The following is a 25,977-nucleotide window of genomic DNA, read 5'->3' as shown; positions in this document are numbered from 1 at the left end:
AACTTTTGGTTGTCTAGTAAATGCTTCTTTATGTAAGATTTTTTATTAGGGCTGTCAAAAGATTAATCGCGATTAATCGCATCCAAAATAAAAGTTTGTGTTTAGATAATATATGTGTGTGTACTTATTTATATATAAATACACACACATTCATGTATATATTTAAGAAATATTTGCATGTATATACTGTATATACATTTATATAATTTATAATATATATAAATATAAATGTTTTATATATAAAAAATAATATTTTTTTCTTAAATATATACATGAATGTGTGTGTATTTATATATAAATAATAATTAACAGAGCACACACACATATATTATGTAAACACAAACTTTTATTTTGGATGCGATTAATCGCGATTAATCTTTTGACAGCACTAATTTTTAGATATTTGGACTGAAAACAAGACAAAAATACTAAGTAAGAAAAGCATGTTTTGCAGTGTGGGATCAATTCATTTTGTTTTGATGTATTTTTATTCTGATTAAATTGTATGAATTAAGCAGCTCGTAAATGTGCTTTATCACTATGAAGAGTTGAAATAACTCATTAAAACCAATCAGAAGAGAGTGTGGGCGGAGTCTCTCTGCAAACGCACTGCACTCGCAACCACAGCCAATCAGAAGAGAGTGTGGGCGGAGTCTCTCTGCAAGCGCACTGCACTCGCAACCACAGCCAATCAGAAGAGAGTGTGGGCGGAGTCTCTCTGCATGCGCACTGCACTCGCAACCACAGCCAATCAGAAGAGAGTGTGGGCGGAGTCTCTCTGCAAACGCACTGCACTCGCAACCACAGCCAATCAGAAGAGAGTGTGGGCGGAGTCTCTCTGCAAGCGCACTGCACTCGCAACCACAGCCAATCAGAAGAGAGTGTGGGCGGAGTCTCTCTGCAAGCGCACTGCACTCGCAACCACAGCCAATCAGAAGAGACAGTGGGCGGAGTCTCTCTGCAAGCGCACTGCACTCGCAACCACAGCCAATCAGAAGAGAGTGTGGGCGGAGTCTCTCTGCAAGCGCACTGCACTCGCAACCACAGCCAATCAGAAGAGAGTGTGGGCGGAGTCTCTCTGCAAGCGCACTGCACTCGCAACCACAGCCAATCAGAAGAGACAGTGGGCGGAGTCTCTCTGCAAGCGCACTGCACTCGCAACCACAGCCAATCAGAAGAGTGTGGGCGGAGTCTCTCTGCAAGCGCACTGCACTCGCAACCACAGCCAATCAGAAGAGTGTGGGCGGAGTCTCTCTGCAAGCGCACTGCACTCGCAACCACAGCCAATCAGAAGAGAGTGTGGGCGGAGTCTCTCTGCAAGCGCACTGCACTCGCAACCACAGCCAATCAGAAGAGAGTGTGGGCGGAGTCTCTCTGCAAGCGCACTGCACTCGCAACCAAATCAATCAAACATTGACCATTTCAAAAATAATATGTTCGCGTATAGCCGCCGCGTCTGATTGGACACAGTGCGGGAATGTAGCTGATGTCATTACACTGGACTTTGCTCATCCAATCAGCTCAGGTGTTGAGCTTCTGACCATGGGCCGCACTGATCTGAGTTCATTCACCTGAGCTCACCTTAAAACCCTCCGATCAAACACAAACCCTGAGCTAACTGAGAGAAAACACGCGGATAAACCCATCGAGATTGAGAATACACCAGTGTTGATTTTGACAGCATATTTTGATTTAGTTTTAGTCATATTTTAGTCGCCTGAATTGTTTTTAGTTTTAGTCTAGTTTTAGTCTCCTAAAATCTAATGAGTTTAGTTAAATCGTAATAAATTAAGCATTTAAGCGTCACATAACCGACTGTCACTCGAACTGACATTCTGACATCATTTTGTTTTTGACATTAAAAATACACGAAAGAGCTCAATTCACTTTTTTGTGTGTTTTCTAAAAACATCTCTATAGTTTTTATAACTTTGTATTTCTGTTTTAGTCCTTAGGGCATATCAGGTTAAGCTAAAGCTTCAAATAAGTTTGTTTATTTATTTAATTTAGTTAACATTTATTTAATTTCAAGTAATGAAGATTTTCTTTATGGTTTTAGTGAACTATTATAACCCTGATACTTTATTGAATATGTGTCTAATACTGGTCTTTCCTCCTGACTATGAATTAAATGGGAATGAAATTAAATACAGTTTATCGTGTTCGCAAAAACGAATATATAATGCGTGACTTTTAATTATAAACAAGCTGGAAATACACCAGGACTCTTATTTTGAAATGCGCCTCTATTGCAGTTGCAGGAGCTCATTCAAGTTCAGGAGATAAAATATGCATCATTACAACCGTCTAAAACATATTACTATATAAACATGGTAAAGTAAACATTGTCATGACATTGCCATAATCAATTGCCTGGCATAAATGTGTGTTATTGATTGATTGAGCGTTTTTATTTGTTGACGAAGTTGATTTTCCTCATAGTTTTTGTCATCCAACACTAGTTTTTATTTAGTTATCGTCTCGTTTTCGTCAGTGAAAAAAGGCCAATAAATCATTAGTCAATGAAATGAAGTCTGTAATCCAGCATAACCAGAGACGCTCGAGCTGTACCTGCTGCTGCGTGTGAACTAGCGACTCCAGATATTTAACGATGACGACTTTGAAATCCTTCACTCGGTCTTTCTGTGAGGAGAAAAAGACACTGGAGTCAGAGAAACAGCGAGAACACACACACACACACACACACACACACACACACACTGACAGCTGGACTCACCTCGAAGCGGCCCACCTCTCGCCGGATGTTTTTGGAGATCTGCTCAAAATCTCTCTCTCCCTGCTGCACTTTCCCTTCCCACTACACACACACACACACACACACACACACACACACACACACACACACACACAAGAGACATGCTTCAGGACTTCAGTGTGTGTGTCCAACCGCCCGTCTCCAGCACAATAATCAAAGTCTCGTCGGGTCAGAAGGTCTAGTGGTTATCATTTATGGGATGAGAGCGATGAGTTATAATGTTAACAACTACAAATAAACAACACAAGACGTCAGCCACTGTACACCAAACACAGCTCAGAGATTGGTGGAAGCATGTGCGTCTGATGAATACATAATTAGGCTTTGATCTGCATAATGCAAATATAAGAGGAGTGTGAAGGAGCAGTGATGATGATGATGATGAAGACAGCAAATCAAACCAAGCGACTGTCCTACCTCCTCGATCTCCTTCGTGGGGCGTGGCGGGGAAAATGCAGAAATTAAAGAGGCTGGAAATGTTTCGTGCTTAAAAGAATCAATAACTGTCATGAACTCTTGCAGCTGTCGGTGGAGTAACAGTAGATATGAATGAACCGAAGGGAAATAAACATGCTGGATAATTCCCATCATCCCCAGTGCCGCTCACAAACTCCAGCGGTGTCCCCAGTGGCGCATTATGTGCACTGTGTAGTGCACGAGGTTTAAAAGGTTATTTTGTCATCCGCCATTGGATTTAATAACCACTTTAACTACGTGCAGTCCACACTTCTTCTCCTGGGTGCATCATCCAGTGCACTTTGAATTTACACATTATTTACTCTACAAAATGCCCGAAATCACAATTCATAAGCGAAACGGAAAATGACTCTTTTACAAATTATAAATATATTTTTTTAATATTTCTATAAATATTAAGACTTTTTAATAAACTTCATGATTTTAAATGAATCTGAATGAAAAAAGTAGAAGCAATAACATTGATTAATTTATCATTAAAAATAACAATTCAAAAGGATCTTTTTTTAAAAAGTAATTCAATTTACAACAAAATAAGATGAACCATAGAACATGTATATTGTGTAAATTAAGACATGAATGAAATTGTATAACTTTATAAAAATTTATTTTTGTGATTATTACTTTGAGAGGTACATTTTTACTGTACTATACTATTTCTGGACTTTTATTTTGGAGTTTGTGAGTGAATCCGCCAATCATTTTCAGGACTTTTATTTTGGAGTTTGTGTGTGAATCCGCCGATGGTTTTATGGCCTTTTATTTAGGAGTTTTATGGACTTTTATTTTGGAGTTTGTGTGTGAATCCGCCAATGTTTTATGGACTTTTATTTTGGAGTTTTATGGACTTTTATTTTGAAGTTTGTGTGTGAATCCGCCGATGGTTTTATGGCCTTTTATTTTGCCGCTTGTGTGCGAATCTGACGACAGTTTACAGGACTTTTATATTGGCGTTTGTAAGCGAACCTGACGACAGTTTACAGGACCTTTATTTTGGCGTTTGTGTGCGAATCTGACGACAGTTTTCAGGACTTTTATTTTGGCGTTTGTAAGCGAATCTGACGACAGTTTTCAGGACCTTTATTTTGGCGTTTGTGTGCGAATCTGACGACAGTTTACAGGACCTTTATTTTGGCGCTTGTGTGCGAATCTGTCGACAGTTTTCAGGACCTTTATTTTGGCGTTTGTGTGCAAATCTGACGACAGTTTACAGGACCTTTATTTTGGCGTTTGTGTGCGAATCTGACGACAGTTTTCAGGACCTTTATTTTGGCGTTTGTGTGCGAATCTGACGACAGTTTACAGGACCTTTATTTTGCCGTTTGTGTGCGAATCTGACGACAGTTTTCAGGACTTTTATTTTGCCGTTTGTGTGCGAATCTGACGACAGTTTTCAGGACTTTTATATTGGAGTTTGTGTGCGAATCTGACAACAGTTTTCAGGACTTTTATATTGGAGTTTGTGTGCGAATCTGACGACAGTTTTCAGGATTTTTATATTGGAGTTTGTGTGCGAATCTGACGACAGTTTTCAGGACTTTTATATTGGCGTTTGTAAGCGAATCTGACGACAGTTTACAGGACCTTTATTTTGGCGTTTGTGTGCGAATCTGACGACAGTTTTCAGGGCCTTTATTTTGGCGTTTGTGTGCGAATCTGACAACAGTTTACAGGACCTTTATTTTGGCGTTTGTGTGCGAATCTGACGACAGTTTTCAGTACCTTTATTTTGGCGTTTGTGTGCGAATCTGACGACAGTTTTCAGGACCTTTATTTTGGCGTTTGTGTGCGAATCTGACGACAGTTTTCAGGACCTTTATTTTGGCGTTTGTGTGCGAATCTGACGACAGTTTTCAGGACCTTTATTTTGGCGTTTGTGTGTGAATCTGACGACAGTTTTCAGGACCTTTATTTTGGCGTTTGTGTGTGAATCTGACGACAGTTTTCAGGACCTTTATTTTGGCGTTTGTGTGCGAATCTGACGACAGTTTTCAGGACCTTTATTTTGGCGTTTGTGTGCGAATCTGACGACAGTTTACAGGACCTTTATTTTGGCGTTTGTGTGCGAATCTGACGACAGTTTACAGGACCTTTATTTTGGCGTTTGTAAGCGAATCTGACGACAGTTTACAGGACCTTTATTTTGGCGTTTGTGTGCGAATCTGACGACAGTTTACAGGACCTTTATTTTGGCGTTTGTGTGAGAATCTGACGACAGTTTACAGGACCTTTATTTTGGCGTTTGTGTGCAAATCTGACGACAGTTTTCAGGACCTTTATTTTGGCGTTTGTAAGCGAATCTGACGACAGTTTACTGGACCTTTATTTTGGCGTTCGTGTGCGAATCTGACGACAGTTTTCAGGACCTTTATTTTGGCGTTTGTAAGCGAATCTGACGACAGTTTACTGGACCTTTATTTTGGCGTTTGTGTGCGAATCTGACGACAGTTTACTGGACCTTTATTTTGGCGTTTGTGTGCGAATCTGACGACAGTTTTCAGGACCTTTATTTTGGCGTTTGTGTGCGAATCTGATGACAGTTTTCAGGACTTTTATATTGGAGTTTGTGTGCGAATCTGTAGACAGGCGTGTGTTGGCGTGTCAGTCATGGACAGGCGTGTGTTGGGGCGTGTGTTGGCGTGTCAGTGACATCATCGAGAGGCGTGTGCTGTACCTCCTTGATCTCGTCTTTGGCCTGCTGGAGCTTGTCTGGTTTGTTGCCGTACTGTAGTTTGGCTTCGGCCTCCCTCTTGCGCTGCAGCATCATCTGCGCCTCCTGCCACTTGCCCCAGGTCTTCATGCGCTGGTCGAACACGCCCTGCGGACACATGGTGTTTGTGAGTGATGATGTCACAGCCGTCGGGCGGCCGACCTCTGACCTGCGCTCACCTTGACGGCGCCGATGAGCCGCACGTAGTCCCCCAGCAGCTCTGAGAACAGGCAGAAGTCGGCGCAGACCTGGTCCTGGTGCAGCTGGTCGATCTTCTCCTCCACCTCGGCCAGCTGGGACAGCGCCCGCGACAGCGCAGTGTGATCCTCGGAGTTTCCCAACATGGCCGCGCTCTTCGCAAACGACGCCGTGTTCACCGACAGCTCTGAGGAGCACATCATCACACGCGTGTGTGAGCATCACTCCAGACAAACCATCACTACAGACAAACCATCACTCCAGACAAACCATCACTCCAGACAAACCATCACTACAGACTAACCATCACTCCAGACTAACCGTCACTACAGACAAACCGTCACTACAGACAAACCGTCACTACAGACAAACCATCACTACAGACAAACCATCACTCCAGACAAACCATCACTACAGACAAACCATCACTACAGACAAACCATCACTACAGACAAACCATCACTACAGACAAACCATCACTCCAGACAAACCATCACTCCAGACAAACCGTCACTACAGACAAACCGTCACTCCAGACAAACCATCACTACAGACGGACCATCACTCCAGACAAACCATCACTCCAGACAAACCATCACTCCAGACAAACCATCACTACAGACAAACCATCACTACAGACAAACCATCACTACAGACAAACCATCACTCCAGACAAACCGTCACTACAGACAAACCGTCACTCCAGACAAACCATCACTACAGACAAACCATCACTCCAGACAAACCATCACTCCAGACAAACCGTCACTCCAGACAAACCGTCACTCCAGACAAACCGTCACTCCAGACAAACCGTCACTCCAGACAAACCGTCACTCCAGACAAACCGCCACTACAGACAAACCGTCACTCCAGACAAACCGTCACTCCAGACAAACCATCACTACAGACAAACCATCACTCCAGACTAACCATCACTACAGACAAACCATCACTACAGACGAACCATCACTACAGACAAACCATCACTACAGACAAACCATCACTCCAGACAAACCATCACTACAGACAAACCGTCACTCCAGACAAACCGTCACTCCAGACAAACCATCACTCCAGACAAACCGTCACTCCAGACAAACCGTCACTCCAGACAAACCGTCACTCCAGACAAACCGTCACTCCAGACAAACCGTCACTCCAGACAAACCATCACTCCAGACAAACCATCACTACAGACAAACCATCACTACAGACAAACCATCACTCCAGACAAACCTTCACTACAGACGAACCATCACTCCAGACAAACCATCACTCCAGACAAACCATCACTCCAGACAAACCATCACTACAGACAAACCATCACTACAGACAAACCGTCACTCCAGACAAACCGTCACTACAGACAAACCATCACTCCAGACAAACCATCACTCCAGACAAACCATCACTCCAGACAAACCATCACTCCAGACAAACCATCACTCCAGACAAACCATCACTCCAGACAAACCTTCACTCCAGACAAACCATCACTACAGACAAACCGTCACTCCAGACAAACCGTCACTCCAGACAAACCGTCACTCCAGACAAACCGTCACTCCAGACAAACCGTCACTCCAGACAAACCATCACTCCAGACAAACCGTCACTACAGACAAACCGCCACTACAGACAAACCGTCACTCCAGACAAACCGTCACTACAGACTAACCATCACTACAGACAAACCATCACTACAGACGAACCATCACTACAGACGAACCGTCACTACAGACGAACCGTCACTACAGACAAACCGTCACTACAGACAAACCGTCACTCCAGACAAACCGTCACTCCAGACAAACCGTCACTCCAGACAAACCGTCACTCCAGACAAACCATCACTCCAGACAAACCGTCACTCCAGACAAACCATCACTACAGACGAACCATCACTACAGACGAACCATAACTACAGACAAACCATCACTACAGACGAACCATCACTACAGACGAACCATCACTACAGACGAACCATCACTACAGACGAACCATCACTACAGACAAACCATCACTCCAGACAAACCGTCACTCCAGACAAACCGTCACTCCAGACAAACCATCACTCCAGACAAACCATCACTCCAGACTAACCATCACTCCAGACTAACCATCACTCCAGACAAACCATCACTCCAGACAAACCATCACTACAGACAAACCGTCACTACAGACAAACCGTCACTCCAGACAAACCATCACTCCAGACAAACCATCACTCCAGACAAACCATCACTCCAGACAAACCATCACTCCAGACAAACCATCACTCCAGACAAACCATCACTACAGACAAACCGTCACTCCAGACAAACCGTCACTCCAGACAAACCGTCACTACAGACAAACCATCAATACAGACTAACCATCACTACAGACAAACCATCACTCCAGACAAACCATCACTCCAGACAAACCATCACTACAGACAAACCATCACTACAGACAAACCGTCACTCCAGACAAACCGTCACTCCAGACAAACCATCACTACAGACAAACCGTCACTCCAGACAAACCATCACTACAGACAAACCGTCACTACAGACAAACCGTCACTCCAGACAAACCGCCACTACAGACAAACCGTCACTACAGACAAACCATCACTCCAGACAAACCGTCACTCCAGACAAACCATCACTACAGACAAACCGTCACTACAGACAAACCGTCACTACAGACAAACCATCACTCCAGACAAACCATCACTACAGACGAACCATCACTCCAGACAAACCATCACTCCAGACAAACCGTCACTCCAGACAAACCGTCACTACAGACAAACCGTCACTACAGACAAACCGTCACTCCAGACAAACCGCCACTACAGACAAACCGTCACTACAGACAAACCATCACTACAGACAAACCGTCACTCCAGAAAAACCATCACTACAGACAAACCGTCACTACAGACAAACCGTCACTACAGACAAACCGTCACTCCAGACAAACCGTCACTCCAGACAAACCGTCACTCCAGACAAACCATCACTACAGACAAACCATCACTACAGACAAACCATCACTCCAGACAAACCATCACTCCAGACAAACCATCACTCCAGACAAACCATCACTACAGACAAACCATCACTCCAGACAAACCATCACTACAGACAAACCATCACTACAGACAAACCGTCACTCCAGACAAACCGTCACTCCAGACAAACCATCACTACAGACAAACCATCAATACAGACTAACCATCACTACAGACAAACCATCACTCCAGACAAACCATCACTCCAGACAAACCATCACTACAGACAAACCATCACTACAGACAAACCGTCACTCCAGACAAACCGTCACTCCAGACAAACCGTCACTACAGACAAACCGTCACTCCAGACAAACCATCACTACAGACAAACCGTCACTACAGACAAACCGTCACTCCAGACAAACCGCCACTACAGACAAACCGTCACTACAGACAAACCATCACTCCAGACAAACCGTCACTCCAGACAAACCATCACTACAGACAAACCGTCACTACAGACAAACCGTCACTACAGACAAACCGTCACTCCAGACAAACCGCCACTACAGACAAACCGTCACTACAGACAAACCGTCACTCCAGACAAACCGTCACTCCAGACAAACCGTCACTCCAGACAAACCACCATCACTCCAGACAAACCACCATCACTCCAGACAAACCGTCACTCCAGACAAACCGTCACTCCAGACAAACCGTCACTACAGACAAACCGTCACTACAGACAAACCGTCACTCCAGACAAACCGCCACTACAGACAAACCGTCACTCCAGAAAAACCATCACTACAGACAAACCGTCACTACAGACAAACCGTCACTACAGACAAACCGTCACTCCAGACGTCACTCCAGACAAACCATCACTCCAGACAAACCGTCACTCCAGACAAACCGTCACTCCAGACAAACCATCACTACAGACAAACCGTCACTACAGACAAACCGTCACTACAGACAAACCGTCACTACAGACAAACCGTCACTCCAGACAAACCGCCACTAAAGACAAACCGTCACTCCAGACAAACCGTCACTCCAGACAAACCGTCACTCCAGACAAACCGTCACTACAGACAAACCGTCACTCCAGACAAACCGTCACTACAGACAAACCGTCACTACAGACAAACCGTCACTCCAGACAAACCGTCACTCCAGACAAACCGTCACTACAGACAAACCGTCACTCCAGACAAACCGTCACTACAGACAAACCGTCACTACAGACAAACCGTCACTACAGACAAACCGTCACTACAGACAAACCGTCACTCCAGACTAACCGTCACTCCAGACGAACAATCACTCCAGACAAACCGTCACTCCAGACAAACCGTCACTCCAGACAAACCGTCACTCCAGACAAACCATCACTACAGACAAACCATCACTCCAGACAAACCATCACTCCAGACAAACCATCACTACAGACAAACCATCACTACAGACAAACCATCACTACAGACTAACCATCACTCCAGACAAACCATCACTACAGACAAACCATCACTACAGACAAACCATCACTACAGACAAACCATCACTACAGACAAACCGTCACTCCAGACAAACCGTCACTACAGACAAACCGTCACTACAGACAAACCGTCACTCCAGACAAACCATCACTCCAGACAAACCATCACTCGAGACTAACCATCACTCCAGACAAACCATCACTCCAGACAAACCATCACTCCAGACAAACCATCACTCCAGACAAACCATCACTCCAGACAAACCGTCACTCAGACAAACCGTCACTCAGACAAACCATCACTACAGACAAACCATCACTACAGACAAACCATCACTACAGACAAACCATCACTACAGACAAACCATCACTACAGACAAACCATCACTCCAGACAAACCGTCACTCCAGACAAACCGTCACTACAGACAAACCATCACTCCAGACAAACCGTCACTACAGACAAACCGTCACTACAGACAAACCGTCACTACAGACAAACCGTCACTACAGACAAACCATCACTCCAGACTAACCGTCACTCCAGACGAACAATCACTCCAGACAAACCGTCACTCCAGACAAACCGTCACTCCAGACAAACCGTCACTCCAGACAAACCGTCACTCCAGACAAACCGTCACTCCAGACAAACCATCACTACAGACAAACCATCACTCCAGACAAACCATCACTACAGACAAACCATCACTACAGACAAACCATCACTACAGACTAACCATCACTCCAGACAAACCATCACTACAGACAAACCATCACTACAGACAAACCATCACTACAGACAAACCATCACTACAGACAAACCATCACTACAGACAAACCGTCACTACAGACAAACCGTCACTACAGACAAACCGTCACTCCAGACAAACCGTCACTACAGACAAACCGTCACTACAGACAAACCATCACTCCAGACAAACCATCACTCCAGACTAACCATCACTCCAGACAAACCATCACTCCAGACAAACCATCACTCCAGACAAACCGTCACTCCAGACAAACCGTCACTCCAGACAAACCGTCACTCAGACAAACCATCACTACAGACAAACCATCACTACAGACAAACCATCACTACAGACAAACCATCACTACAGACAAACCGTCACTCCAGACAAACCGTCACTCCAGACAAACCGTCACTCCAGACAAACCGTCACTACAGACAAACCGTCACTACAGACAAACAATCACTCCAGACAAACCATCACTCCAGACTAACCATCACTCCAGACAAACCATCACTCCAGACAAACCATCACTCCAGACAAACCATCACTCCAGACGAACAATCACTCCAGACGAACAATCACTCCAGACAAACCGTCACTCCAGACAAACCGTCACTCCAGACAAACCGTCACTCCAGACAAACCATCACTCCAGACAAACCATCACTCCAGACAAACCATCACTACAGACAAACCATCACTACAGACAAACCATCACTACAGACTAACCATCACTACAGACTAACCATCACTCCAGACAAACCATCACTCCAGACAAACCATCACTCCAGACAAACCATCACTACAGACAAACCGTCACTACAGACAAACCGTCACTCCAGACAAACCATCACTACAGACAAACCATCACTCCAGACAAACCATCACTCCAGACGAACAATCACTCCAGACAAACCGTCACTCCAGACAAACCGTCACTCCAGACAAACCGTCACTCCAGACAAACACCGTCACTACAGACAAACCGTCACTACAGACAAACCGTCACTCCAGACAAACCGTCACTCCAGACAAACCGTCACTACAGACAAACCGTCACTCCAGACAAACCGTCACTACAGACAAACCGTCACTCCAGACAAACCGTCACTACAGACAAACCTACAGACAAACCGTCACTACAGACAAACCATCACTCCAGACTAACCGTCACTCCAGACGAACAATCACTCCAGACAAACCGTCACTCCAGACAAACCGTCACTCCAGACAAACCGTCACTCCAGACAAACCGTCACTCCAGACAAACCGTCACTCCAGACAAACCGTCACTACAGACAAACCATCACTACAGACAAACCATCACTCCAGACAAACCATCACTACAGACAAACCATCACTACAGACAAACCATCACTACAGACTAACCATCACTCCAGACAAACCATCACTACAGACAAACCATCACTACAGACAAACCATCACTACAGACAAACCATCACTACAGACAAACCATCACTACAGACAAACCATCACTACAGACAAACCATCACTACAGACAAACCGTCACTCCAGACAAACCGTCACTACAGACAAACCGTCACTACAGACAAACCATCACTCCAGACAAACCATCACTCCAGACTAACCATCACTCCAGACAAACCATCACTCCAGACAAACCATCACTCCAGACAAACCATCACTCCAGACAAACCGTCACTCCAGACAAACCGTCACTCCAGACAAACCGTCACTCAGACAAACCATCACTACAGACAAACCATCACTACAGACAAACCATCACTACAGACAAACCATCACTACAGACAAACCATCACTACAGACAAACCATCACTCCAGACAAACCGTCACTACAGACAAACCGTCACTACAGACAAACCATCACTCCAGACAAACCATCACTCCAGACTAACCATCACTCCAGACAAACCATCACTCCAGACAAACCATCACTCCAGACGAACAATCACTCCAGACGAACAATCACTCCAGACAAACCGTCACTCCAGACAAACCGTCACTCCAGACAAACCGTCACTCCAGACAAACCATCACTACAGACAAACCATCACTACAGACAAACCATCACTACAGACTAACCATCACTACAGACTAACCATCACTCCAGACAAACCATCACTCCAGACAAACCATCACTCCAGACAAACCATCACTCCAGACAAACCATCACTACAGACAAACCGTCACTACAGACAAACCGTCACTCCAGACAAACCATCACTACAGACAAACCATCACTCCAGACAAACCATCACTCCAGACGAACAATCACTACAGACAAACCATCACTCCAGACTAACCATCACTACAGACTAACCATCACTACAGACAAACCATCACTACAGACTAACCATCACTCCAGACAAACCATCACTCCAGACAAACCATCACTCCAGACAAACCATCACTCCAGACAAACCGTCACTCCAGACAAACCGTCACTCCAGACAAACCGTCACTCCAGACAAACCGTCACTCCAGACAAACCATCACTCCAGACAAACCATCACTCCAGACAAACCATCACTCCAGACAAACCATCACTACAGACAAACCATCACTCCAGACAAACCATCACTACAGACTAACCATCACTCCAGACAAACCATCACTCCAGACAAACCATCACTACAGACTAACCATCACTCCAGACAAACCGTCACTACAGACAAACCATCACTCCAGACAAACCATCACTACAGACAAACCATCACTCCAGACAAACCGTCACTACAGACAAACCATCACTACAGACAAACCATCACTACAGACAAACCGTCACTCCAGACAAACCATCACTCCAGACAAACCATCACTCCAGACAAACCGTCACTCCAGACAAACCGTCACTCCAGACAAACCATCACTCCAGACAAACCATCACTCCAGACAAACCATCACTACAGACAAACCATCACTCCAGACAAACCATCACTACAGACAAACCATCACTCCAGACAAACCGTCACTCCAGACAAACCATCACTCCAGACAAACCGTCACTCCAGACAAACCGTCACTCCAGACAAACCGTCACTCCAGACAAACCGTCACTCCAGACAAACCATCACTCCAGACAAACCATCACTCCAGACAAACCATCACTCCAGACAAACCATCACTACAGACAAACCATCACTCCAGACTAACCATCACTACAGACTAACCATCACTACAGACTAACCATCACTCCAGACAAACCATCACTCCAGACAAACCATCACTCCAGACAAACCATCACTCCAGACAAACCATCACTACAGACAAACCGTCACTACAGACAAACCGTCACTCCAGACAAACCATCACTACAGACAAACCATCACTCCAGACAAACCATCACTCCAGACGAACAATCACTACAGACAAACCATCACTCCAGACTAACCATCACTACAGACTAACCATCACTACAGACAAACCATCACTACAGACTAACCATCACTCCAGACAAACCATCACTACAGACTAACCATCACTACAGACAAACCATCACTACAGACTAACCATCACTACAGACAAACCATCACTACAGACAAACCATCACTACAGACTAACCATCACTCCAGACAAACCGTCACTCCAGACAAACCATCACTCCAGACAAACCATCACTCCAGACAAACCGTCACTCCAGACAAACCATCACTCCAGACAAACCGTCACTCCAGACAAACCATCACTCCAGACAAACCATCACTCCAGACAAACCGTCACTCCAGACAAACCATCACTCCAGACAAACCATCACTACAGACAAACCATCACTACAGACTAACCATCACTACAGACTAACCATCACTACAGACAAACCATCACTACAGACTAACCATCACTCCAGACAAACCATCACTCCAGACAAACCATCACTCCAGACAAACCATCACTCCAGACAAACCGTCACTCCAGACAAACCGTCACTCCAGACAAACCGTCACTCCAGACAAACCGTCACTACAGACTAACCATCACTCCAGACAAACCATCACTCCAGACAAACCATCACTCCAGACAAACCATCACTCCAGACAAACCGTCACTACAGACAAACCGTCACTACAGACAAACCGTCACTCCAGACAAACCATCACTACAGACAAACCATCACTCCAGACAAACCATCACTCCAGACGAACAATCACTACAGACAAACCATCACTCCAGACTAACCATCACTACAGACTAACCATCACTACAGACAAACCATCACTACAGACTAACCATCACTCCAGACAAACCATCACTCCAGACAAACCATCACTCCAGACAAACCATCACTCCAGACAAACCGTCACTCCAGACAAACCGTCACTCCAGACAAACCGTCACTCCAGACAAACCGTCACTCCAGACAAACCATCACTCCAGACAAACCATCACTCCAGACAAACCATCACTCCAGACAAACCATCACTACAGACAAACCATCACTCCAGACAAACCATCACTACAGACTAACCATCACTCCAGACAAACCATCACTCCAGACAAACCATCACTACAGACTAACCATCACTCCAGACAAACCGTCACTACAGACAAACCATCACTCCAGACAAACCATCACTACAGACAAACCATCACTCCAGACAAACCGTCACTACAGACAAACCATCACTACAGACAAACCATCACTACAGACAAACCGTCACTCCAGACAAACCATCACTCCAGACAAACCATCACTCCAGACAAACCGTCACTCCAGACAAACCGTCACTCCAGACAAACCATCACTCCAGACAAACCATCACTCCAGACAAACCATCACTACAGACAAACCATCACTCCAGACAAACCATCACTACAGACAAACCATCACTCCAGACAAACCATCACTCCAGACAAACCGTCACTCCAGACAAACCGTCACTCCAGACAAACCGTCACTCCAGACAAACCGTCACTCCAGACAAACCATCACTCCAGACAAACCATCACTCCAGACAAACCATCACTCCAGACAAACCATCACTCCAGACAAACCATCACTCCAGACAAACCATCACTCCAGACTAACCATCACTACAGACTAACCATTACTACAGACTAACCATCACTCCAGACAAACCATCACTCCAGACAAACCATCACTACAGACAAACCATCACTCCAGACAAACCATCACTACAGACAAACCATCACTACAGACAAACCATCACTACAGACAAACCATCACTACAGACAAACCATCACTACAGACAAACCGTCACTCCAGACAAACCAGTGTTGGGGAAAGTTACTTTGAAAAGTAATGCGTTACAATATTGCGTTACTCCCTTAAAAAGTAACTAATTGAGTTACTTAGTTACTTTTTAAGAAAAGTAATGCGTTACGCTTAAGACATTGGTCAATTAAATATAAAAGGTAGATTATGCATAAAAATAGTTGTTTTATTTAACATTTAATTATTGGAGGTTTGCATAGTTCTCTGATTTTGCATTTGACTGATTTTATTCATTTTGAGGAGAACAGAATCTTTATTGTGCAAGTGAGATAAATAAATGCTCACATTTAGTCTAGAACTACAATAACCATCATGTTCACACACACACACACACACACACACACACACACACACACACACACACACACACACACACACACACACACACACACCTCTGCACTAACTCAACATGAGGACAGGAGAGCTGTCAGTCAAACTAATGTGAAAAAGTAACTCAGATATTTTGTTGTAAATTTGAAAAGTAATGCGTTACTTTACTAGTTACTTGGAAAAAGTAATCTGATTACGTAACTCAAGTTACTTGTAATGCGTTTCCCCCAACACTGGTCTTCAGTGTCACATGACCCTGATATGAGGATTATTATGGGGTGTTGTGACGCTCACCCTTCCGGTGACACACCAGTGATTCCACACTCGTGTGCAGTTTCCGGAGCTGGACGTCCAGGTTCTCGAACTGCTGCTGCTTCTCTTCAAACCACTGCAGAAACACACACACCAGAGGTCAGAGAACACACACACACACACACACCAGAGGTCAGAAACACACACACCAGAGGTCAGAAACACACACCATGACCGTTTACATGCGTGTAAAAATGTCCTTTCTATCATGTTTCACTCCCTATAGTGCTATACTGTAAGAAGTATTATTTATTATTTATTTAAATACATTTTCTTGTTTATTTTAATCCTATTTATTTAAATTAACCATATATTTGATACATTATTATTTGATTGAAATGTATGTATTTATTTAAATCAAATTCATATTCTATTACAATTTATTTTGTATAGGTCAATATTATGAATTAATAATATTTTGCTAAAATATTTATTTATTGATTATTTGAAATACCTTTCACAAGCAGAATTATTTATATTTTGATTATTTTTAAATTACATGTGATAATTAATTGTTATTTATATAATTTTAATAATTAAAATATATTGTAATATTTATTATATTTACATTAAACATATTATAATAAATGTTCTAGTTTGTTTAATATTGATTTAAAATCATTTATATTATTTTGTGTTTTTAATACATTTTCATGTTTGATTACAATTTATTTTTTTGTTTAAATCAAATTTATATTTTATTTTAATACACTTTCTGTTATTTTAATCCTATTTATTTATTTAATTATTTAAATCAATCTTTTATTATTTTTTAATATATTTTATTGTTTGTTAATCCTATTTATTTAAATCAAATTTATATACATTTTAATACATGTTCTTTTTATTTTAATCCTATTTATTAATTCATTCAAAAATATAACAAATTCTATTGATATTATAATACATTTACTAATTTGATTATAATTTATTTATTTAAATCAAAATTGTATTTTATTTTTGAATCCAATGGATTTATTCATATATTTATTTTGATTATTTTTAAATTACGTGTGATAATTGTTATTTATATACATTTTAATGATTACAATATATTGTAATATTTATTATATTTAAGCATTTACATTAAACATATCCTTTTAATACATTTTCTAGTTTGTTTAAAATGTATTTAAAATAAAATTTATATTATTTTATTTTAATACACTTTCTTGGTTATTTTAATAATATTTATTTATTTAAATCAATTTTATTATTTTTAATATATTTACTTGTTTGTTAATCCTATTTATTTAAATAAAATGTATATTATTTTATTTATTTTAATACATTTTCTTATTTGATTAATTTGTTTTGGTTTCAATCAAATGTATATTCTTTTATTTTAACACATGTTCTTTCTATTTTAATCCTATTTATAAAAAATATAAGTATATAAAAATATAACAAATTCAAATAGATATTATAATACATTTTCTTATTTGATTACAATTTATTTATTAAAATTAAAATTGTATTATGTTATTTGAACACATTTGATGTATTTAATCTAATTGATATTAATTTTATTGTAACACCTTTTCTTATTTAATAATTATTTATTTGTTTGTTTGTTTTAATCAAATGTATATTATTTTAATAAATGTAATAAATGATCATACTTATTTGAATCCAATGTATTTATTCTAGGGCTGTCAAAAGATTAATCGCGATTAATCGCATCCAAAATAAAAGTTTGTGTTTACATAATATATGTGTGTGTGCTCTGTTAATTATTATTTATATATAAATACACACACAAGCATGTATATATTTAAGAAAAAAATATTATTTCTATATATAAAACATTTATATTTATATATATTACAGATTATATAAAAGATATTTCTTAAATATATACATGCTTGTGTGTGTATTTATATATAAATAATAATTAACAGAGTACACACACATATATTATGTAAACACACACTTTTATTTTGGATGCGATTAATCTTTTGACAGCCTTAATTTATTCATATATTTATTTAAATCAAATGTATATGATTAATATTTTAATAAATGTTCTCATTGATTTGATTCCAGTTATTTATGTATTTGTACAGTTTTCCTCAGAGTCCTGGGGCCTGTTTCAGAAAGGAGGTTCAACCAACTCTGAGTTTAAACCTGAACTCTGAGTTGACTTACTCTGAGATGGGAAACTCTGAGTTTTGGGTTTCAGAACAGCTGAATTGAGTTAGTTCAATCAACTCTGAGTAGACTGACTCTGAGTTAAGCTCATGCATTCCAACTATGAAAAGCCACGATCAATGGAGCTCCGAAATTACGATTCACCATGGCAACAGCACCCAACAAAAAGACGATTGCATACTTCCGGGTCAATACACAAGTTTAATTCTTAATTATTTTAATTAAGTTTAATTTTCATGGTATCCAAAAGGCAAACAAAGAATGTGGCAGCAGCTAAAAAAAAAAAAAAAAATTCAATCAGGAAAAGCTTTAAGCATAAAATGTTAATGGGTGTAGGTTTAATGACTTTACAAACATTTGACATATTAAATAAATGTCATTCAGTGTCCAATGTGCAGCAGCTTTTCCCACATAGACCCTTTTCACAGACTGTGATGACGCGTTTTAATGGTCATCAATATCGTAAATCGTGCAAAGTTTTAAAAATTTTTTTAAATTTTTTTATGCATGTACATTTATAACTCTAATACTTTGTATTATATTACTTGTGCATCAAATTACAAAAAACAAGTTACCGCTGCTGTGAGAGTGTTTCTAATAAAGCGTCTATGGGAGTGATAGTTAAAATTAACATCTTTCTCTCTTTTCACTGCAGTTATCAATCTCACTTTAATTTTTCCATCTTTTTGAAAGTTGTGAAATCACTATTGTGGAGTTTTTCTTTTGCTCTTTGAGCAAATGGAGACACAAAAATATATATTTGATGTATTCTCTCATTCACCGCTATAAGAGTTAACCCAACTATGACGACTTCAGCTTAGGAAACCCTGAAATGTGAAAGGGTCTATGCTCTTTTCACATAATGAAATGTGCTCTAATCCCACCTGTTACATTTATTAATCAGGGGAATGATATTAACATTTGACTTCTACTCAGGCCAGCCAAACTCCAGCACCACTGACAGATGAAGAGGAGATGGAGGAAGAATATTAACATCCAACAGGAAAAAGAATAAAGTATTTGTAGGAAATGAAGATGACTATAAAAAATGTAAATAAATGTATTTAACAGCTGTGGTGGTGGTTATGGCATATATCTCGTACTACCATCTGGCAGCATCCTTCCATTCCATACAGTAATCCGTTTTCAGAAAGTGTGATGATGGGTATATGAGTGTCATAAATGCACCCAACACCTGGAAATCCTAAAGGAAATTCTAATTATTAGGTTACTTCTAGAGGATTATCAAGTGAACGTCAGGATCCTGTATAAAAGGACATGCCAGTTTTGTCACTTTGACAGTGTCCTCATGATGGAAATATGAGCAATGAATGTTCCTGCAAAGAATGCTTTTCTTACTTTGTATTTTTGTCAAGTGGCAGAAAATTGTATTTGTTTTAAGTAAACTTTGCTTACTTTAGATTTAGATTAAATTTATAATTTGTTTATATTTATACTTGAAATACGACCAAAATACTCAGTAAGAAAAGCATTTGTGGCGTTTGAATGAATGAATAAAGTATTTAAACACTGCTGGTGATTTAAAAAGGGGGAGGAGAACAAAAGAAACTCTGGGTTTACCAAAGAAAACCTGCTTCTGACCAGGTTAGGTTCACAGAGTAAGTTACCCTGGTAACTGACTCTGAGTATAAGTTACCTCTCTTTCGGAAACGGGCTTGGCTTACCCTGCTTTCTCGGGTTTGACATACCTCCCATTCTGAAACAGAAAACCCAGAGTTTCCCTTATTTCAGGGTTAACCTACTCAGAGTTTTCACTTAACCTCCTTTCTGAAACGGGCCCCTGGTATAATCTGTGTTATTTCCTCCAAAAATGCCGCCCAGACGCGTCACATGACCTGGCCCCACACACACACACACACACACACACACACACACACACACACACACACACTCACACACACACACACACACACACACACACACACACACGTCTCAGGACTCAAGCCAGAGAGCAGCTCATTAATTCGTCTCATTATTCAAGTCCAGAAATCAGAGCCTTACCGCATCCGATTCATTCATCTTGATTGTCATTTTGTTGACAGCGTCGGCCGCTTTGTTTACCATCCTCAATATCCCGGCCCCGCTCAGAGCCTGAGTGCTAACGGCCCGCGGCAGCTGCGGGAAAATGACAAATAAGGGCAAACAAACCGGTTAACGGGAGCGGCTCAGACCCGTCCCTCAGGAGCCTCGGCTCCCGCAGGGGCCGCAGTTTCTCCAGTCCTATACATTTCAATGCTGGTCCAATTTAATCCGTTTCACCCTGGAAAACTCTCAGAGGGCCGGCGCAAAAATAGCTTTCAATCGGCCCCGAGTCTTCCATTACACACACAGAGTAAACTACACACACTACATACACACACAGAGTAAACTACACACACTTCACACACACACAGAGTAAACTACACACACTTCATACACACACACAGAGTAAACTACACACACTTCATACACACACACAGAGTAAACTACACACACTTCACACACACACAGAGTAAACTACACACACTTCATACACACACACAGAGTAAACTACACACACTTCATACACACACACAGAGTAAACTACACACACTTCATACACACACAGAGTAAACTACACACACTTCATACACACACAGAGTAAACTACACACACTTCATACACACACAGAGTAAACTACACTTCATACACACACAGAGTAAACTACACACACTACATACACACACAGAGTAAACTACACACACTTCATACACACACACAGAGTAAACTACACACACTTCATACACACACACAGAGTAAACTACACACACTACATACACACACAGACAGAGTAAACTACACACACTTCATACACACACAGAGTAAACTACACACACTACATACACACACAGAGTAAACTACACACACTTCATACACACACACAGAGTAAACTACACACACTTCATACACACACAGAGTAAACTACACACACTTCATACACCAACACAGAGTAAACTACACACACTTCATACACACACAGAGTAAACTACACACACTTCATACACACACAGAGTAAACTACACACACTTCATACACACACAGAGTAAACTGCACACACTTCATACACACACAGAGTAAACTACACACACTTCATACACACACAGAGTAAACTACACACACTACATACACACACAGAGTAAACTACACACACTACATACACACACAGAGTAAACTACACACACTTCATACACACACACAGTAAACTACACACACTTCATACACACACAGAGTAAACTACACACACTTCATACACACACAGAGTAAACTACACACACTTCATACACCAACACAGAGTAAACTACACACACTTCATACACACACAGAGTAAACTACACACACTTCATACACACACAGAGTAAACTGCACACACTTCATACACACACAGAGTAAACTACACACACTTCATACACACACAGAGTAAACTACACACACTACATACACACACAGAGTAAACTACACACACTTCATACACACACAGAGTAAACTACACACACTACATACACACACAGAGTAAACTACACACACTTCATACACACACAGAGTAAACTACACACACTACATACACACACAGAGTAAACTACACACACTTCATACACACACAGAGTAAACTACACACACTTCATACACACACAGAGTAAACTACACACACTTCATACACACACAGAGTAAACTACACACACTACATACACACACAGAGTAAACTACACACACTTCATACACACACAGAGTAAACTACACACACTTCATACACACACAGAGTAAACTACACACACTTCATACACACACACAGAGTAAACTACACACACTTCATACACACACAGAGTAAACTACACACACTTCATACACACACACAGAGTAAACTACACACACTTCATACACACACACAGAGTAAACTACACACACTTCATACACACACACAGAGTAAACTACACACACTTCATACACACACAGAGTAAACTACACACACTTCATACACACACACAGAGTAAACTACACACACTTCATACACACACACAGAGTAAACTACACACACTTCATACACACACAGAGTAAACTACACACACTACATACACACACAGAGTAAACTACACACACTTCATACACACACACAGAGTAAACTACACACACTTCATACACACACACAGAGTAAACTACACACACTTCATACACACACACAGAGTAAACTACACACACTTCATACACACACACAGAGTAAACTACACACACTACATACACACACACACACACAGAGTAAACTACATACACTTCATACACACACAGAGTAAACTACACACACTTCATACACACACAGAGTAAACTACACACACTTCATACACACACAGAGTAAACTACACACACTTCATACACACACAGAGTAAACTACACACACTTCATACACACACAGAGTAAACTACACACACTTCATACACACACAGAGTAAACTACACACACTTCATACACACACACAGAGTAAACTACACACACTACATACACACACACACACAGAGTAAACTACACACACTTCATACACACACAGAGTAAACTACACACACTACATACACACACAGAGTAAACTACACACACTTCATACACACACAGAGTAAACTACACACACTACATACACACACAGAGTAAACTACACACACTACATACACACACAGAGTAAACTACACACACTTCATACACACACAGAGTAAACTACACACACTTCATACACACACAGAGTAAACTACACACACTTCATACACACACAGAGTAAACTACACACACTTCATACACACACAGAGTAAACTACACACACTTCATACACACACAGAGTAAACTACACACACTACATACACACACAGAGTAAACTACACACACTTCATACACACACAGAGTAAACTACACACACTTCATACACACACACAGAGTAAACTACACAACTTCATACACACACACAGAGTAAACTACACACACTTCATACACACACACAGAGTAAACTACACACACTTCATACACACACAGAGTAAACTACACACACTTCATACACACACAGAGTAAACTACACACACTTCACACACACACAGAGTAAACTGCACACACTTCATACACACACAGAGTAAACTGCACACACTTCATACACACACAGAGTAAACTACACACACTTAATACACACACAGAGTAAACTACACACACTTAATACACACACAGAGTAAACTACACACACTTCATACACACACAGAGTAAACTACACACACTACATACACACACAGAGTAAACTACACACACTTCATACACACACACAGAGTAAACTACACACACTACATACACAGAGTAAACTACACACACTTCATACACACACACAGAGTAAACTACACACACAGAGTAAACTACACACACTTCATACACACACAGAGTAAACTACACACACTTCATACACACTGTGTGTAGTTATGTGTGTGTAGTTTACTCCGTGTGTATTAAGTGTGTGTAGTTATGATGTGTGTGTAGTTTACTCTGTGTATTAAGTGTGTGTAGTTATGTGTGTGTGTGTAGTTTACTCCGTGTGTATTAAGTGTGTGTAGTTATGATGTGTGTGTGTAGTTTACTCTGTGTGTATTAAGTGTGTGTAGTTATGATGTGTGTGTAGTTTACTCTGTGTATATTAAGTGTGTGTAGTTATGATGTGTGTGTAGTTTACTCTGTGTATTAAGTGTGTGTAGTTATGTGTGTGTGTGTGTAGTTTACTCCGTGTGTATTAAGTGTGTGTAGTTATGATGTGTGTGTGTAGTTTACTCTGTGTGTATTAAGTGTGTGTAGTTATGATGTGTTTGTAGTTTACTCTGTGTGTATTAAGTGTGTGTAGTTATGATGTGTGTGTAGTTTACTCTGTGTATTAAGTGTGTGTAGTTATGTGTGTGTGTGTAGTTTACTCTGTGTATTAAGTGTGTGTAGTTATGATGTGTGTGTGTAGTTTACTCTGTGTGTATTAAGTGTGTGTAGTTATGATGTGTGTGTGTGTGTGTAGTTTACTCTGTGTATATTAAGTGTGTGTAGTTATGATGTGTGTGTGTGTGTGTAGTTTACTCTGTGTATATTAAGTGTGTGTAGTTATGATGTGTGTGTAGTTTACTCTGTGTATTAAGTGTGTGTAGTTATGTGTGTGTGTGTAGTTTACTCTGTGTATTAAGTGTGTGTAGTTATGATGTGTGTGTGTAGTTTACTCTGTGTGTATTAAGTGTGTGTAGTTATGATGTGTGTGTGTGTGTGTAGTTTACTCTGTGTGTATTAAGTGTGTGTAGTTATGATGTGTGTAGTTTACTCTGTGTATTAAGTGTGTGTAGTTATGATGTGTGTGTGTAGTTTACTCTGTGTGTATTAAGTGTGTGTAGTTATGATGTGTGTGTGTGTAGTTTACTCTGTGTGTATTAAGTGTGTGTAGTTATGATGTGTGGATGTGTATGTGTGTGTAGTTTACTCTGTGTGTATTAAGTGTGTGTA

General features: G+C 41.0%; 1 protein-coding gene across 1 annotated transcript in view; it reads right to left on the bottom strand.

Annotated features, from left to right (window-relative positions):
* The window catches only part of snx2 (sorting nexin 2), a 41,634-nt gene that overhangs the window by 835 nt on the left and 14,822 nt on the right, over nucleotides 1-25,977 (bottom strand). The window contains exons 9-14 of the mRNA XM_079827970.1: nucleotides 21,478-21,591; nucleotides 17,287-17,380; nucleotides 6,143-6,348; nucleotides 5,928-6,071; nucleotides 2,738-2,818; nucleotides 2,572-2,643 (exon numbers count right to left, since the gene is read on the bottom strand). Of these exons, the coding sequence (XP_079684096.1) occupies nucleotides 2,572-2,643; nucleotides 2,738-2,818; nucleotides 5,928-6,071; nucleotides 6,143-6,348; nucleotides 17,287-17,380; nucleotides 21,478-21,591 (711 nt within the window). The remainder of the gene's footprint in view (nucleotides 1-2,571; nucleotides 2,644-2,737; nucleotides 2,819-5,927; nucleotides 6,072-6,142; nucleotides 6,349-17,286; nucleotides 17,381-21,477; nucleotides 21,592-25,977) is intronic.

The sequence above is a fragment of the Gobio gobio genome, assembly GCF_949357685.1.
Source record: "Gobio gobio genome assembly, chromosome: 10".
In the NCBI taxonomy this organism is placed as follows: Eukaryota; Metazoa; Chordata; class Actinopteri; order Cypriniformes; family Gobionidae; genus Gobio; species Gobio gobio.
This window is presented reverse-complemented; position numbering and strand designations above follow the sequence as displayed.